We start from the raw sequence: 17,400 nt of genomic DNA on the forward strand, positions 1-17,400 counted from the left end.
GTATGCTGGGGTGCGGTTATTTCCCATCAAAGTCATGGGTGACTCATGAAGGAACAGAAGCAGATAAGAACATAAAGGGTGGCACCATATCTAATGATGTCTACTCTTGAGTCATGCCATGCCCACTGGCATGAATTAAATTTAGCAGGACATGTTGATATATCAATCAAAAAGCCACAGTTCCATCTCACAACAGGCGATGTGGTGTAAAAGGGCCACTGAAAACCAAGACAGACATCTTAGCATTATAACCAGGAAAACTAATGCAATATTCCCCATGCCTGAATTCAACCTTAGTATCAAACAATGACCTAGCAAGAGTGACCGTTTGGGTTCAGTCCATCACCTCCATCAGCAAATGTGAATCACTGACTTCAGTTATATTCCAATACCTAAATTTCAAGTTCTACATTGTTAGAAAAGGGACTCTAAGCACTAGTTTAAGTCTGGGCTGACATATCCCTTGAACAGTACATTTGGCTTTCTTGGCCTTCAGCACTCAAACTTGGAGAATTCTAAAGGCACGGAATGTAAGTCATAAGAAGGTAGAGGTGCAATAATCTATCCAGAAAATGACCTTTTAAATGGATCATAAGGAGTAAGGAACAGAGCAAGACCTGCCAGCAGCAAGGAAAGAGGCACATTTTGACAATTCTGTAAATAGAAGTTTATTTATAAGTACACAGTTGGTGATTAAATGCATGCAAAATATGTTCTCTTATTATAATTGTGTGGTTTTTATTCTTAATCAGCTTCCCTTCCTCCCCCTCTCCTTGCCCTTGTGGTACTGTGCTTTTAATGAATCTAACTGATTCTAGCTGGGGTTATTTGTAGGGTTGCCAGATTTCCAAAGACCAATTCTTGTACACAAGAGGCTATTGGGAGGAAAAATTCCTGGACATCCTGGACACCAACCAACGAGCGTGAGCAGACAGCCAAGGACTGCCCAGAGTCCAGGACCAGACAGTGCATAGACTGTTGCCCTACTGATGAGCATGCTGGCGGTCAGATGTACGAGGAGCGCTCGTCAGGCGCAGGTGCGCTGGGTTGCTGACCTGCTGATTAGTAGACTGGCGGTCAGCAGAGTGGAAGGGGGGCTGGGGGGCCTGTCTGCCAAGGGCAAATACCAAAGCGTCAGTATGGAGAAGCGAGTGGGCAGATGGAGTCCTTTCAGAGCTGCCAGTCACAAGGCTCAACTATGAGGACACTGCACAAAGCAGGCAGTTCTTCCATGTCCAAACCAATCATGGATATCTGGCAACCCTATTTTGGATCTAGCCTTGGCTTAATATGAGCCAGTGCTTACCAGGGCTCAGCCTGAGAGCATTTCATGATGCCAGGCTCAGCTTTGGACACTGACAACTAAAAAGAGCTAGAGTGCATCTCTTATGCATGTGAGGGTTGTCTCTCGCTCCACGCTGAGTTATCATAGCCAATCTCAACCTGTCTGGGATTAAGGTTGCTTCTTAGTGAATCATTAGAAGTAAATGAACATCTCCACTCAGACAGAAGAACAATTTTCTTAATCTGGGGGAGAAGATGTCACAGAGTCTATTTGGCTTTGATAGGATTCTAGCTGGTCACCTGAAGTTGCTCGTTTTACACAAGGCTTCAGTTAAGGGCCCCTTGTGGACACATTAGGTAGAATATAATTTTGTCAAATAAATAAAGCCAACAGGTGCTGCCAGCATAGTTTGACATATCCTTATGGAGGATGGATAAGACATTCAGTAATGTTTCTGTGGGCAGCCAAGAAAACTTGGAGGGACAGAAAGTTAGCACTATCCTTAGTGCATAGCCCTCCCTATTTCTCTTTCATGACAACCAGTTCTGCTGGAGGGCTTTGGATATTCCCAGAGATAAGGAGTTTTATGGCAGAAGGTACTGCTTACATGCAGAATGAGAGCCTCTGGTGCTCTTTCTTTAAAAATTAACCACTGGATATGAAAACTGACTCAGTTCACATCTGACAGTCACTGGGTGGGAACACACTCTGCACAAAGACAAATGCACCGGCAGATTGTCAGATCTCTGACACCTTGTATTTCATTTCAAATGCCATTAAAAGCATTGTGCTGCTTCTCAGAGGAACACAGCTAGTCCCATTCCTCCTCTCCCTCATCTGCCACTCCATAATTTGACATGGTTAAGTCATATTCATTAGTACAGGAACAAGACATTACAGTCTGCCTTCTAAATGACAAGCAGATATTCTGGGTGCATAGTGTGTTAGGAAGAAACAATTAAATCCAAAGACAATTGACATGATATTGAGAGACTTTCTGCTCCTGCTCGCTTTGCTAACTCTCCTTTTGTTGTTGTTTTTCTCTGCCGCAGGAAGTATTTCCACAGTTGCTGAGACACAAAGCACAAAAGAAATCCCTACCTGTATAAATGTTTGAAACAAGGACACCGGTCTATCTCTGTCCCCTTCACCCTGATATATATATATATGTATAAAAAGGAAAAAAGGAAACCAATCACTGCTTTTGGACTTTTTGATTCTTCTGACGACAAAGGGGTTTTTAGCTTTAAGCCTGTGCATGTGGATGTCATTTGGATAACATATTGGGAACTGCAGTGTACAGGTGCTCTATTTTAATGGAGTAAAAGAGGAAGGAAAAAAACACTTCCTCTTAATCCTCTTCTCTCTTCTTTTCTAATCAAGGTTTAATTTGTAAGTGATTCATAATGAATATAGGCCAAGAACGTGCATGGGGTCTTTGTGGGAGGGGGTGGAAGTTCCTGACTTTCGGTATAACTTATGCTTTTAGCACTGCAAGATTGTAGGTGGATTTGCCACTCCAGTCTACATTCCTGCACCTGCAATCCTATACACATGGACTTAGAAGTAAGCCCCACTATACTCAATGAGGCTTTCTACTGAGTAGACATGCATAGGAATGCAGTGTCAAATACTCACAAAAAATCTGCACTAGAGTTTGATGGCATCACAATGTTCTTAGGGGGGTTGTTTATGTTTTTCAGATGTCTCTGTTTGGACTTTTACTTTTTGTCTTGTGATGTTCCTTTGTCTAAAGCTGTTTTTAGCTTGTTCAGATACAGTTCAAGGTCCAGACGCAGCTCAAGTTCCTTTCACTGGCAGAATCAAATTATTTCCTAAACATATGTTGTCCCTTCATTCATGCCTGTCTAGGGCAGTGTGGCTGTCCAGATGTTCCTGGACTTCAGCTCCCATCAGCTCTAGCCAGCAGAGCAGGCAATAAAGGATGGTGGGAGCTGGAGTCCCATCAAACACAGTTTTCCCATCCATATCATATGGGATAAAGAACTAGCTACTCCAAGACTGACCTTTGAAGTATCTAACCATAAAATACATTTCACTCTCTGATTGTTGTTAGTTACATTCTGCACATACCCATTGCAATCAAGAATGAAAAAGGAATGGTGCTATCCAGTCCAAATTGATTCAGTCCTGCTTAGCATCTGCATCAGTTCCTTCATGTGTTTTTTCCAGCATTCTGACTATTCTATTCTGACAGGAATAGTTTTAAAGAAAGCTGAGTGCAATTTGTGGCAGGCATACAGTATTTCCCATACTGTACACAAACATTTATTTTGTTCCATCTGGCCTAACAGATCGAGCAATTAGTGTATAGATCATGAGCACAAATCCTTTTAAAAAACAAAAAAAACCACTTTCCGCTTGCAGAGGACGTGCTCAAGAATAATAGTTTTGCAACTCCTGGTGCGAGTGCTAGAGCTGCACATAGTACAATAAGCTCTTACAATGTGCTCTTAGAGAGCCCCACAAGCTGAGGATGTAAAAGACACCAAGGTATATATAAGGTCCACTCACATAATATTTCTTGTCCCATCCTATGGCTGGATAATGGTACACCTTTTACCAAAAATAAAGCAGTGAAACTTTCTTATCTTCATGCTATATGCACTGCTCTTCATCTTAATGAACAAGACATGTCCTCCTATCAGTTTCAAAGCTGTTAGAACTCAGATTAATCATTGTCATTGCTCTGCTCTGATCACATCACCAGGGACTCATCACAACTAGGTCCAGCTACAAGTGCTACAAATTAAACTGAAATTATTTCAGGAGCTAGATTTAGTCCATCAGATGTGGCCTATTGATCTTGAATTTGTATCACTCATTCCCCAGTCTCCCACTTGTACTACACATCCTCTCCTCTCCACCCCCATGCACCCTCAATATCTACACCAGAGGGTTGGGGGATGCCCTGGAGCAGATTTTGGGGGCACATAAGAAGATGAGAGTCCCACTGCATAAAGTGGAACACTGCTGGTGCAATATTGATTACAGTCCAATAAGTCCAGACTGGAGCACTGCCTCCCCAACGCCCTACTGGTGCTGATGTCCAGTAATAATCTGTATAAGGCAATTTACAACCTGAGGGCTGCAGGCTTTCAAATATATTTTATGTTCACACACATTAGGGGAGTACAAAGTTGGTCATAATGGGAAGTACAGTTCCCATGATCTCCAGTTCTCCTGAATGCACTGTACACATGTAGATTTCTCCATTGCAGGATATATTGGACTAGATGATCCTCGGGGTCCCTACAATTCTATCATAGTGGTATCAAATTAATTTTGGGAGCTCCATATTCCAACTCTGGATTGGATCCTTTTTTTGGCCATTCCCTTTAATTAGGGAAATAAAGTTGGGGTATAAGGACTAGCCACTTCGTATTAGAACTGAGGCCTTCAAACACTGGTATTCAATGGCTTCTATGTGACTGGATGCAATGATGGAATCTTTTTCAGGCATCTGAAACCAGTTTGTACCAACAGCTAATATTCACGTCAATAATCCAGTCAATTCAAGTTACTTCCAGATGTTCACACTGATTTCTGTCAAGCAGCCTTTCCCAAGCTGGTGCTATCCAGAGGTTTTGGCAGACAGCTTCTATCACCCCCAGCCAATGGTCAGGGATGATGGAAATTATAGTCTGAAACCTCTGTTGAGGCTGAGGAAGGCTGCTGCAGATCATACCTAAGACTGGTTCCCTTTTCATCTCTTTCAGCAATCTTTATTCAGTCTGCAGCTAATTGGGGGATTGCTTAAATTGAATCAAATAATGAATTGTGTGTGCAGGTTCTTCTGACTCCATCAAAAATTCAACAGTTCAAATGCTTGAACTCTTATGGCTTAAAATTGTTAAGTGTGCACTGTGAGATTATGGATTTCAGAATGAGTACTGAAAAATGTGAACGTCTTGATAATGACAAAAGTATTATAACTAACTGCTGTTTTTAAAACACACACACACAATTCCTGGTCTGCTGCAAATAACTAATAGGCTGATCCATAAGGATCCTACAATGCATTCTTCTACCACTTCATTACATAGCAGGACTTTAAAAAATGAAACCTAAAAATCATTGAAATCAGATAACGCTGATGCTAGTTGAATTCCAACCTTCAGTTCCAGCAAAGAGAGAGGATGGGGAGGTAGAGCACAAAGCCCTATACAAATACATTGCTGCATTTCAGTCCTGTTGTGCTGGTGTTGCTGGCCACCCTACCATTTATTAAGCTATGGCACTTGTGGGCATTGGGGGAGGGGGGAGCCAGTACCCTACAGAGTAATCACAATACACAAAGTGCAACAGGCTGAATAATAATAACCATAAACATTTTATTGGTTATTTCCTAACGTAAAGGTCTAGCCCAGTATGTGCAACATATACAGTTCATATGTACAGTATATAACCTATGAAACTAATTCCAATATTAATTTTGTCTTTTCTTATCTTTTCCTATTGTTTCTTCTTGTGAGTTCCTGTATAACACAATCCTTAGGCTTTCTTATTGTTTCTTCTTGTAAGCAGGTAAAAATAGAAAAGAAAAGTTATGTTAGGAAATAAACAAGAAAATATTTATGGTTATTATTATTCAGCCTGCTGCTCTTTGTGTATTCTGATTTCTGTATTTGCGTAGCAAGGTATTGAATTTGTTTTGACCCTACAGAGTAATGACAGAGTCACTACAGTTGAGGCAGCAAACACAGGTATGGCTCACCTGTGCCTTATCCTAAAATATGGCTCACCTTTTGTCTTCTGTGGAGCTTATTGAATATTACAAACCATCATTTGCATATGTGCAAACCATAGTCATATTTATAAACAACCTGCTCCAATGCAATTTAATCTGATAGGTATTTAATCTAGATGACAGGGTGCTGATGTAACTGCTGCAACACAGGCCATTAGATGTATTCAAACAGCTATACAAATATTTAGGATCAGAATGTGAATTTCTGTTTGATTTAGTGGGGTCAAATCCACTTGAATATAGGTACCCTGACTTAAATTGTTTATAGACCAATTCACACAATCATTTTAGCATGGATGGGATAATGAAAAGTGAGTTGCCACCCTCACACCCCCACCACACATTTATGGCTTCTCATATGAATGCTCTGACGGGTGCTTCAGATCACAAGTTTGCACCTCTTTGAGAAGATTTGGGCCAGATTGGGTCCTTGTTTCCACATGGCAAGATCCCATGTTGCTGGGTTTTAGGCCTTTCCTACCCGAGCAACCATCGAGTTTGGCCATACCACGTGCTTTTAGTATACAGCTGATGAGTGCAGGTGAGCCATGTGGGATCTTGCCACAAGGAAGTGCAATATAAATTTATATAGTCACTTTCTCATCTGTAGCCCCTTAGAATGAAGCTGAGTGTTACTACTAACAAGAACACAGAGAACTTGCATATGACCATCTCCCTTGGTAAGCACCAACAGTTGCTTCTCTGGAAAAACTTCAAGATTTTTGCTTGGAGCTCAGCAAGCCATAATGCTAAGACATGTCAAGGAGGTGACTAAGTGAAAAAAGATGTCAGGGATGCAACTGAGGGCTGCCCTGCACATAGATATATATTCACCTCAGAAGTTGAATTTTAGTCCCAAATGAACACATTTGAAGAAAAACTGGGAACTTCTAAATGATTTATGTCTGCTGCTGATGGTTTTTCAAATTCCTCTGCATCTTTTGCTACAAGATTTGGCATCACTCATGTGTCTACAGCTGTAACTCTCGGGTGGCTGGGAAAGTAGTCAATGTTCACTGTATAGTAACCCTCACAATTCTAATAGGCCATGGAAGTCCAATGTTATCCAAGTTATTTTTATAGGTCAATTTGAATGTTTTTCTCTCTCTTATAGCATTGGATCTATTGCTAATTTTGAAATGACTTTTTGATGTAATCCCCCCCTTTTGGTTGGATACTATGTAGTGTAATGTATAATTGCTATTGTTTATTGCTTTTACAGTCATATTTATTAAACAGATTCTGTCTCTAAAGAAAGTCACAGATGTTTTGTTCAATTATCGTATACTGCTTGACTGCGAAAATAATAATAAAAGTTTTACTTGTACATACAATGTAAAATTGAAGAAATAAGAATTTTGGCTTAAGTATTAGAGTGAAATCAAGCCTAAGCCCCATTGATTTCCATTGTAGTATTAACATGCATGCTTAAATCTCTCCCATTGAAATAAATGGGTCTGAAATGGCTTATATTCTAACTGACTTTTACCCTTAATTATCACTCTAACAAAAGGGTGGCGCTGTGGGTTAAACCACAGAGTCTAGGACTTGCCAATCAGAAAGTCGGTGGTTCGAATCCCTGCGGTGGGGTGAGCTCCCATTGCTCGGTCCCTGCTCCTGCCCACCTAGCAATTCGAAAGCATGACAAAGTGCAAGTAGATAAATAGGTACCGCTACAGTGGGAAGGTAAATGGCGTTTCCGTGTGCTGCTCTGGTTCACCAGAAGCGGCTTAGTCATGCTGGCCAAATGACCCAGAAGCTGTACGCTGGCTCCCTTAGCCAATAAAGCGAGATGAGCGCCGCAACCCCAGAGTCGGCCATGACTGGACCTAATTGTCAGGGGTCCCTTTACCTTTACCTAATCACTCTAACATATAAGCAGATTTGGAAACCAAATCAATTTCAAGCCATGAAACACACAGACTGCTATTAATGCTAGGAATTGTGCTAAAGCAACACTAGCCTATTACTATTACTATTACTATTACTATTACTATTATTACTATTACTATTACTATTACTATTATGCCACCCTTCATCCTAAGGTCGCAGAACAGGTCACAACAACAGAATTGTGCATTAAATCCAATGCAGTGTGCCTCAGCATTTGTGGTTGAAGATGGGGGATGGCACATTCATTGCACTGAATATTCAGATGGATCTTTTTATTGCTTCTTTTATCTTTTATTCCCTATATTGTATTGTATTTATTGTAATGCCTGTGTGGTCCACCAATACTTCCAGCAATATTCAAGTTGTTTGAGAGGAAAAATAGTTGTGGGAACCACTGGCATTGATCAAATCCAAATCTATAGATCAAATCCTGTTGCTGACTTTTTCTGTCTTGCACTACATAACGGGGAAAAGATGGCTTCATGAAGTCAGACATCATGAAATACATTTTAATAGGGCTGCATGATGGCAGGGTCATATGCATAGGTCATGTTATTGAAGTGGGTATTTTCTGGTCAACTTATGTGGTGTGAAATAGTCCAGGAATATGGGAACAGTATCAGTAAAGACGAGATCACAGTGGAGAAGAGAGCAACCATTGCCCACTTTGGATTACGGTTGCATCATAAAGGTGTGTGTTTTTTCCATGTAAAATGAGAATTTCTGATTGCACCTTTTTGGGGGCGCTTTCCAGTTAGTTCAACTACTCTTGCTGTGTGATTAACCACCTCTCAGTTTCCACTGTGAAAGGGTAGTCGGTGAAATTAAGGGCTTCTTAATTTCACTTCTGCTTTGTAAATTTCGTCCCCATTAGCAATTTTGTTCCAGTTGGGTCTCTTGATGAATGCACAACACGCTGCTTTAAAAGCTGCCAGACGAAACCTTTCCTGTATTAGGTCTTATTTGGGGAGATAATAAATGAAAGATTCCATCAGTTCAATCGACATGGGGCATGAAACAAGGCAATGTATAAAACAATAACAGTTTCTCGTCATTTTTCTCTAAATAAATCAAAGCTATTACAAGCAATGTGTGATAAATCATGGGTCTTGTGAGGTTTTGGGTCCATGAATGTTTGTGATAACTCAGAATCGTCCAGTCATTGCAAGAACCTACACAGCTGCCTCATTAAGGGACTCAAGTCAGTTGTCTCATCCTTCCCCACAAGGCTCTCTCCTCACTGCAGGTGCTACTGCGGTTCAGCCTTGGGGGGGCAGTCTTGCAGAAGGGCCAGGGCCTTTGTATGATGAATGAGGGTGAATGAGGTCCAGATTCACCATTTGGCTAAGAAAAACAGAAAATTTTGCAGTGTAATTATCTAACAGGATATCCTCTGTGAATGAAAGTAGGGCCTTCTATTTAAAGTGGAAGAAAGAGCAACTTGCTTAATGGAGTAAGTGATATCCTGGCAGCAGGGCCTGACATGAGGAATAGGCTTTCTGGGTGTTCTCTAACATAGTAACAGGCTGGTGTAGTGGAAATGCGGAAGACAACTGTATTTCGAGGAGTTAGGTGGCATGTCCCTTTCCCTTTAACATCCCCAGTTTGAGGTCTGCTGGATTCTTGTGTTTCACACACCTCTCGGGAGTTTCTTGGGTTCTTCTGTGTTGCAAGTGCTGGCTGGATGCCAGGCTGCAGGTAGTGGGAGACTCTAGGCCCCTCTGTATTAATTCCATCTCAGGGTCCTGGGCTAATCATGAATAATGCCAGGTGCACTTGATTACATCAAGGCAGGCTATAAAAGTGATAGGTGGGAGGGGCCCAGAGAGCTTCTACTCTGATCAAAGGACCTGATGATGGGAGACCGATGGTCGGGGTCTTTCTCCTGCTGCTCTACCTGGGGCTCTGGGCAGCTGAAGGGGGAGATTGGGTAGCCCCTGTCAGGTATGTTTTATTTTATGCTTTGCATGCCTGCTGTTTATTTGTTAATAAAACTGCTTTGGTTCCCCTTCCACCTCCTCATTCCTTTTGTCCTGATATCCTTGGAAAGAACTGGTGTATTTGGCAGCATAGCTGGGTAAAAATATTTGTATCTCCCTTTATTGCTATTGCTGTGAAGTGGTATGAGGTGAAGGGAGAGGAGAGCTCTACTAATTTCAACCTGGGTTCAGGTCCAGTTTGGGGCAGAATTGGCCTTGGTGGCTCTGTTGGACAACCTTTTGCAGAAGATGGGCAGGGAGCATGCAGCCCTTCTGCTTCTGTTCTGTTGCTCAGAGGGAACTACTACTACTAATGTCACATGGTGTGTGGTTCAAGAACATGGGTTTGCTTAGCACCCTTATGATCCTGTTGGTGCACTGGAGAATAGTCAGAAGCAAGCAGAATTTTGTGAATAAAATAGTAATGTGTAACGAGTACGCCACTAATAGAGGTATTTGACAGTTTCAACCACTTAAAAATCTGTGGTTCTGAGTGGCTATCAAGACTTCACATGAATGGCTTACCACAGGTTGGAGCCAGCATGGGCTGCCATGTTCTTACACCATCATATTAATAAACCTTTGGAAGGAATCAGCTTCCAACAATAAACTGTACTGGGGGAAGGGACAGTAAGCCCTGGGAAACTATTCTCAGTTGTTTTTCTTCTGTTCTTCCTTTCCTTTCCTTTCCTTTCCTTTTCTTTTATTTTCTTTTTTCTTTTCCTTTTTCTTTTTGCAAATACTGTCTCCACATATGCTGTGGATTTACAGACATGTACAAATAGGCAGTGAAATGCAGATAAATAAAATGTATAAATAGATACTGAGGTTTATTTAAGAAATGTTTTCTATATCCGCATAGAATCTACTTTCTCTGTGTTAAGTGGATGCAGGTCAGACAACATGCTGTTATGCCAGTTCCATAATGTACTATATCTATTTGCCTCATTTTGAACACAATGCAGAGATAAGAGTACACTAGTGATTTCCAGTTCTTAAACAGCACTGCTTCTTAAAGTTCACACAGTGCAAGATGAAAGTCAGGAACATTTGGCTTTTTCTTTTTAATTATGCAGAGATTTCCCATTTGTATTTCTGACAATAGCATTAGTTCTGACAGCCATAAATCATAACCAGTGAACATGTTATCTTTGCCTGATGATCTCTAATTTAATGTAAAGAAATTTGTCTCCTCCACTGCCTGCATCTCTCCAATCACTCATTGCTCAGAATGACACAACCTGAGGTAGTAGATACAGATCCTTATTGGGTGCAGGGTTTATTTTTAAAGTCTATTTTCCCCACTTCAGCTAATGAGATACTGTCACAGCATTTCACCATGAAATGGAATAATAAAGTGCAGAACTGACTAATGCTTGTGATATGCTGAGATTAGAAAGTGCAGAAGAATGTTGCTTCAGAAATAGTCACAAGCATTTTCTTCTGGATCGGAACAAAACATCATCACGAAACAGCCTACAAAGTTTAAAATACACACGCAGTGCCTTTTTCTGTTGGGAAATGGAGCTGTTCGCTGACACTCACTAGGTTGGAAATAGGAACTGAAGGAAACTTGATGTTTACAATGTTAGAATCTAAAAATGACAAACTACAGTATGGCTGTGGTTGGTGACTCCCTTGTAGATGGGGCTGTATATTGGAACCATATTCAAATTCATATTCTTGACTTCCTAAACTCTAGACTCTGAGATAATGCTTCACCCTACTGATATTTTCAGGAATGTTCTACATCCTAGACAAGCTCTTGACACAAGGTCTTTCATGCATAGCTAACGGATGGAATTTGCAATCAGAAGATGCAGTAAAGGCCACCAACTTGGATGCCTTTAAAGAAGGTTCATGGAGGATAAGTGGCTACTAGCCATGATTATGTATTACCTCCCATGTCAGATACAGTAGGCTTCTGAATATCAGTTGCTAGAAATTAGAACAGATGGGGCATGCGTTTGCTCTCATGTTCTGCTTGTGGGCTTCCTATAGGTTAGCTACTTTGAGAACAGGATGGTGGACTAGGTTGGATCTTTGGCCTGATTCTTATGACCTTAGGAAGGTGGTCAGAACACCTTAGTTGGAAGGAGCGTGGTTGGATGGTCATAACAATATATAAATGGTTGTGGACACTCTGAAGCCTAGGGTGATTTTTGAAATCCTTCCATATTTGCCAGGAAGAAAACCTGCATATTGTAGAAAGGTAAAGGAAGGGGAAGACAACACCTAAATATTCAAACAGCTTATTAGGTTTATTGTAATAGTTGTATTTTATATTGTACTGTCTTATGTTATAGTATACTTTGTCTTGCAGTGTGGGATCTGGATCCTGTTTACCTCTGTAAAGGGGGGTAGATGGGTCTTTTCGTAGTTTATTTATTTATATTACTATCTTATGATTGTGAAAGACCTTTCTCAATAGAAGCTCAATAAAAAACTATACAAAGAAACCTTACCTAAAGGCCTCATTTTAGTGAGATGATTAGCTGTTCTTTTCCATATTCTATGCCAATCAATCTCCACTTTTAAGTATAATCCAGTCCAGTTCTGCCCCAGAGGTTTTGAATGCTCAGCTGTGTTTAGAATCAGTCACTGCAATTGCTCTAGTATGTTGTCAGACTGAGCCACAGTGTTCTTGCTATTCTTATCAACTTACCATAGGAAAGGGTGGTGAAATAAATGAATCATATTGATAGCAATCTTCCTGTCTTTTGCTTAACTGCATATAGGTGAATAATGCATCTAGGACATTCATGCATAATACTGTTTATTTCACTTTATGACAAGATGTTAGATGAGTCATCTGTGGCCCAAGGAATTTTTTTATGGTTGGAAGAGTTCCAGGTGGGTTAAATCCTTTGTAGTCCTATGCGATGCACAGGATCATCAACATCACGTCTGATTCCATACAGGCCCACCTTAATTGTTAATTTTGGTTGTCATTTCCCCCCCCCCCTTTATACTCCTGGTGCCCCCAGATAAGGATGGGTGCATAGACATCTTTACTTATAATGGGCATCAGTTTCATATTGTTAAGAGATAACACTTTTGCAGATATGTACTTAGAAAAGTGTGTGTGTGTGTGTGTGTGTGTGTAAAAGAGAGAAATACAGCTCTTTCTTCCCATTACAGAGGCATCCCTTCAACTTTCTGAAAATCACAGATAGCTGCCATCTATTATTAGGAGAAATAAATAAAATTATGGTAAAATTATGTTGGTGGTCGGGTAATCCAGGTTTCAGATGATGTGGCTTCCCCAGAGAAAGGATCTTGTGCAGAGCTTTTCTCTGAGGGGTCCCCCCCACCCCCCAGTGGAGGGGACCAAATTGTCAGTTTGATTGAATTCAAAACTCATCCAGCCAGGTGTCAGAAAGCATGTAACTGCTTCTTTCAAGAAAGGTGATGGGAACTCTTGCAGGGGTCACCAACCTTATAGGACTATGGGGACATCGGGAATCTTTGATCACTTCTCTACCCCATCCCTGAATCAGCCCCCCTTCCAAACAGGCAGAAATTGAAAAGGTATGCCCACACATTTTACTCTTTCAAAGGATTTGGATAGCAAGTCAGATACAACAGAATTTATCTGGGCCTTAACAGGCACATAGAGCTGAAAAAGGAAATAGAAAAGTGTCACTACTTCCATCAACTGTGTTCTTTTCTAGTTAACTATCATCACCTCCTCATGGCCTTAAGGGGCAGTGTGTGACTGGGGGGGGGGTACTCTAAAGAGCCATTGCACTCATGGGCACCATGTTGGTGACCCCCTGGCTATTACAAGGGACGTTCTTTGGTGCCTGTTTGGACAGTGAAGTCATGGCTATTTTTTGAAGTAGTTAAATTCATAGGTATTGATTGTGTTGATTCCTATGGTTTCCTGTCAGTGAATCATAAAAATTTAGATCCCAAGTATTAATTTGACCAATAACTGACCAATAACTCCCCCATAACTGACTGACTCCTTCGAATCCCATCTAGTGAGCACAATGAAACAGGCAGACAGCATTTGGATGAAATAACAAGCTGAGGTTAAATAAATGCAGGATCAAAAACTTCTGAACTCCTCTTCTTGGCCCTGTGGGAGAAAGAGTGAAGGAGGCCATTTGCAATCCTGGGAGGAAGGCTAGGTTCATTCATGTAATGCTAAGCCATCACTTAGTGTTAAGTCCAAACACAGCCTATGCAATTAACTGTAATCACCAGAATGAAGGATGTGCATTTGAATGTGGTAATTCAAAGCAAAGAAATCAGCCTCTTAGGGGGGGAAAGGAGGCTGTGCGAATTTGTATTTCAGAACTAGAATTCTGTGATTTGCTTAGGGAGAGTTGTATGACTCAAGGGAAAAGAGTTTTTAAAAGCACTAGTTTATGAAAGTAAGTTTCCCCAAAATAATCTGTTGCATATTGCTCATTATCAGATCCACTGGAAGGGACTTTCTTATGACACTAATGGCACCTTGGATAGCTAGTTTCTTACCTAATGCAAAATAAATGTAGGTATTTTAACCTAATAAATATTGAAGTGTATGATCTTTCCACTATGGCTTATCTTTAGAAAGCCACAAGCGCATACAAGCACTTCTATCAACTAGGGAGAGAGCCCAATTTTGTTGATTTCTTTGTACATCTGACGGATTAGGAAAGCAGAACCAATCACATTGTCTATCCCTTGAAAATGCCTTTTTTGACATTGTGTATCATGCAAGATAGTGGGGCAAGTTTTGTGTGCAGGAGACAAGGCTATTTTTTCAAAAAAGGATTCTGCTTCTGACAAGCAAATATAGAACAGGAGAAGTCAAGCGGTGAATATTTCAAGCTTTGGAATCAGATTTGATTCTAAAATTGCACTATATATATGCCTGAAAATCATCTGCAAGAAGAGGTGACAGAGAAGTTAGGACTTGAGCAGCAGCAGATTTATTTTTTAACCAGATGATGCATGAAATGGCATTACCTTCCAGCCTACAAATGAAACTCTGCAGCTATCTTCAGATACCTGGTGGCGGGATTAAAAGGCCTCTCTCCAGCCTTTGACTTTGGCATCTTTGAACGTCTTTCTGCTTTCATGCTGGACAGAAAATTGTGCATTTAAAAGGCACGCTTTCTTCTAGTACAAGGTGCCCTGAGGAGATTTGTACAATTTCAAATCTTGCCTGCCAAGAAATCAAGAGGTTCTCTTTCTCTCAGGAAGAGTGAGCTAAAAGGACAAGGAGCCAGTGAGAATTTCAGAGACAGAAAACTTTGTAAATATCCTAGGGATGTCACAAGAGAGCTTTGCTGGAGCACATGTCTACTTCACACTTGACCTCTTTTTGCTGGGATGTGATTTGACATGGTCTTGCTTACAGCACACCTCTCTTTGCTTACCTGTTGCTTGTCGTTCCCACTGCTCTGACTTGCATGTTCTGCTTATTATTTTCTGTTCCTGTTTATCCCATCCTATCAAAATGGTAATGACTAGGGCTGTCAACTGAATAAAGATGATCTAATTTCCCTCATCCCAGCTCCCACAGATTAATTAAGCAATTTAAATACATTTAAATGGTGCACAACTTTGATGAATGTATCTTTTTAAAATGGATCGTGGAAAAAGATTGCTTCCCTTAAGCATGAGACAATGCTGTTTAAATAAACACATTTAATAAGCAAAGGTGCTACTGCTATTTTTTCTAGCCTGGCCAGTTGGGGGAAGGGCCATGCGTGACACTATAAATGGTCAGGATACCCCAACAGACAGCCTCTTTTCATCCTTTTTCTCACCACTATCAGACCCCAGAAAAAGACCGTGGGGTGGGGTCACCATCGTCCCACATGTACAAATGCACACACATTAGGTCCAGGAAATTGTGGAGAGTGCAAAATGGTGACTGGGAGGAAGAGACAGCTCACAATTAGCAGTAGAATCAGCAAGCAGGATCTGGAAGAGCTCAACTTCCAAGCAAACAGGTTACCTTGTCTCCCTCTCTACACCCACCTTTCACACACACTTCCATGGCAGTGGAGGAAAAACAACATTACATCCCCTTTTGCATGTTGTGATCCTTGAGGGGCAATTGTCTGGTCCTTTACTCATAGGCACAAGGCAAAGTTGTCATTTGAGCTATTGCTTTTCAGTTTAAATGTAAGCCATGTCATTTATGGGCGGGGTAACTCTAGAATAAATCATTATAAACCAGATCCCGATTTGCATACCTACATATCGGAGGAAATTTCATCCAATAAGCATGATCGCCCAATAAATAGCTTCACAAGCCTTACAAAAATAAAATAAATTTGTTAGATTTCAAAATAATACCACCACTAGTAATTAAACTTTATGAACGCACAGTTTGAATTTTGCTTGCAGGTGCCAAGGAAATTATATGGTGATACTAGGTCACTTCCTAGAATTTTGCATTTCTCTTACTTTATGGTGATTATACTTATAAACTGCCAGACATTTTAATTACCATTACAGATACCTGCGGGCTTCAACTGGAAGCAAGCCACTGTAGAATTCAATTGCTAATTAAATTCCACTGACTATATTCTTCACCTGAAGCCCCTTAAGAAGATTGTGTTTGTCAAATGTTTTTCAGCCAAATAAGCACTTACCTAATTTCAAATTGAATATCTTTTTCAAGATTGGAAATGATCTTTCATCCACAGGGAGTTGTGGAAACAGAATGCTATCACAGTGACATCTGGGAAATGCATCTATCCCTTCCATTTAAAGAGAAATCATATGTTCTGATGTGAAGGAAGGACTCTGTGTGCATATTCTAGTAACAAATAATCAAAAATTGTGTCAGCCTGCTTACGAATGAAAGGCAGCAGTCCTACACATATTCAGTGGGCATAATTAATGAAATCAATGTGACTTAATTCCAAGTAAATGTGATTAATATTGGATTGAAAATCCATTTTGGGCTGAATAAATAAAACAGCTCTAACTTCTCTATAACCTTTGAAAGAGAATATTGGATAATTTGCACATAGTCAGACCACACTCCCATTTGAGGATTTGTAGTGTCTCACCACAATTTTGGATTTGCATACAGTCATAGTGGGTACAGAAGCACCTGCTAAAAGCCTTCCTGTTTAGACAAGCCTACCCGATGCTTATAAAGTTGAGGTAATTTTAATCTTTTTTAATATTTTAACTTTTGTGTGTTTTAAAGCAAGGTTGTAAATATTTCTTGATTTTACTATTTTATCTTTTATAAACCAGTTTGAGATTTTTTTTTGCAATCAAGTGGTATATACATTTTATGAAATAAAATAAAGAAATAATAGTAAAGGCAGGCTTCAAAACAATATTGGCCATGATAAAAGGAGTGATGCAGACTGGTCACTGAGATGGGAAAAGTGGTTTTAAACAGTGGCAGAGATTTGAGTAAAGCACGGATGAAAGAATACTGAAAGAGGAAAAGTGGCCATTTTAAATAACTGCAAAGATGTGCTAGAGAATGACAGTGAGTGATG

General features: G+C 40.4%; 1 protein-coding gene across 7 annotated transcripts in view; it reads left to right on the top strand.

Moving 5' to 3' along the window:
• SORCS1 (sortilin related VPS10 domain containing receptor 1) overlaps positions 1-17,400 on the top strand; it is a 413,218-nt gene that overhangs the window by 352,994 nt on the left and 42,824 nt on the right. For 3 of the 7 annotated variants that reach the window (XM_083504743.1, XM_083504745.1, XM_083504748.1), the window contains 2 exons: positions 835-1,037; positions 2,338-7,313. The exons of 1 other annotated variant lie outside the window; for it this stretch is intronic. In XM_083504743.1, coding sequence (XP_083360869.1) covers positions 835-974 — 140 coding nt within the window. In that variant the 3' untranslated portion in view covers positions 975-1,037; positions 2,338-7,313. Of the gene's footprint in view, positions 1-834; positions 1,038-2,337; positions 7,314-17,400 lie in introns of those variants that run through there. 3 more of the 7 variants (XM_083504746.1, XM_083504749.1, XM_083504750.1) reach the window with 1 other exon arrangement.

Source organism: Podarcis liolepis (assembly GCF_965112155.1).
Source record: "Podarcis liolepis genome assembly, chromosome: 5".
NCBI classification, from domain to species: Eukaryota; Metazoa; Chordata; class Lepidosauria; order Squamata; family Lacertidae; genus Podarcis; species Podarcis liolepis.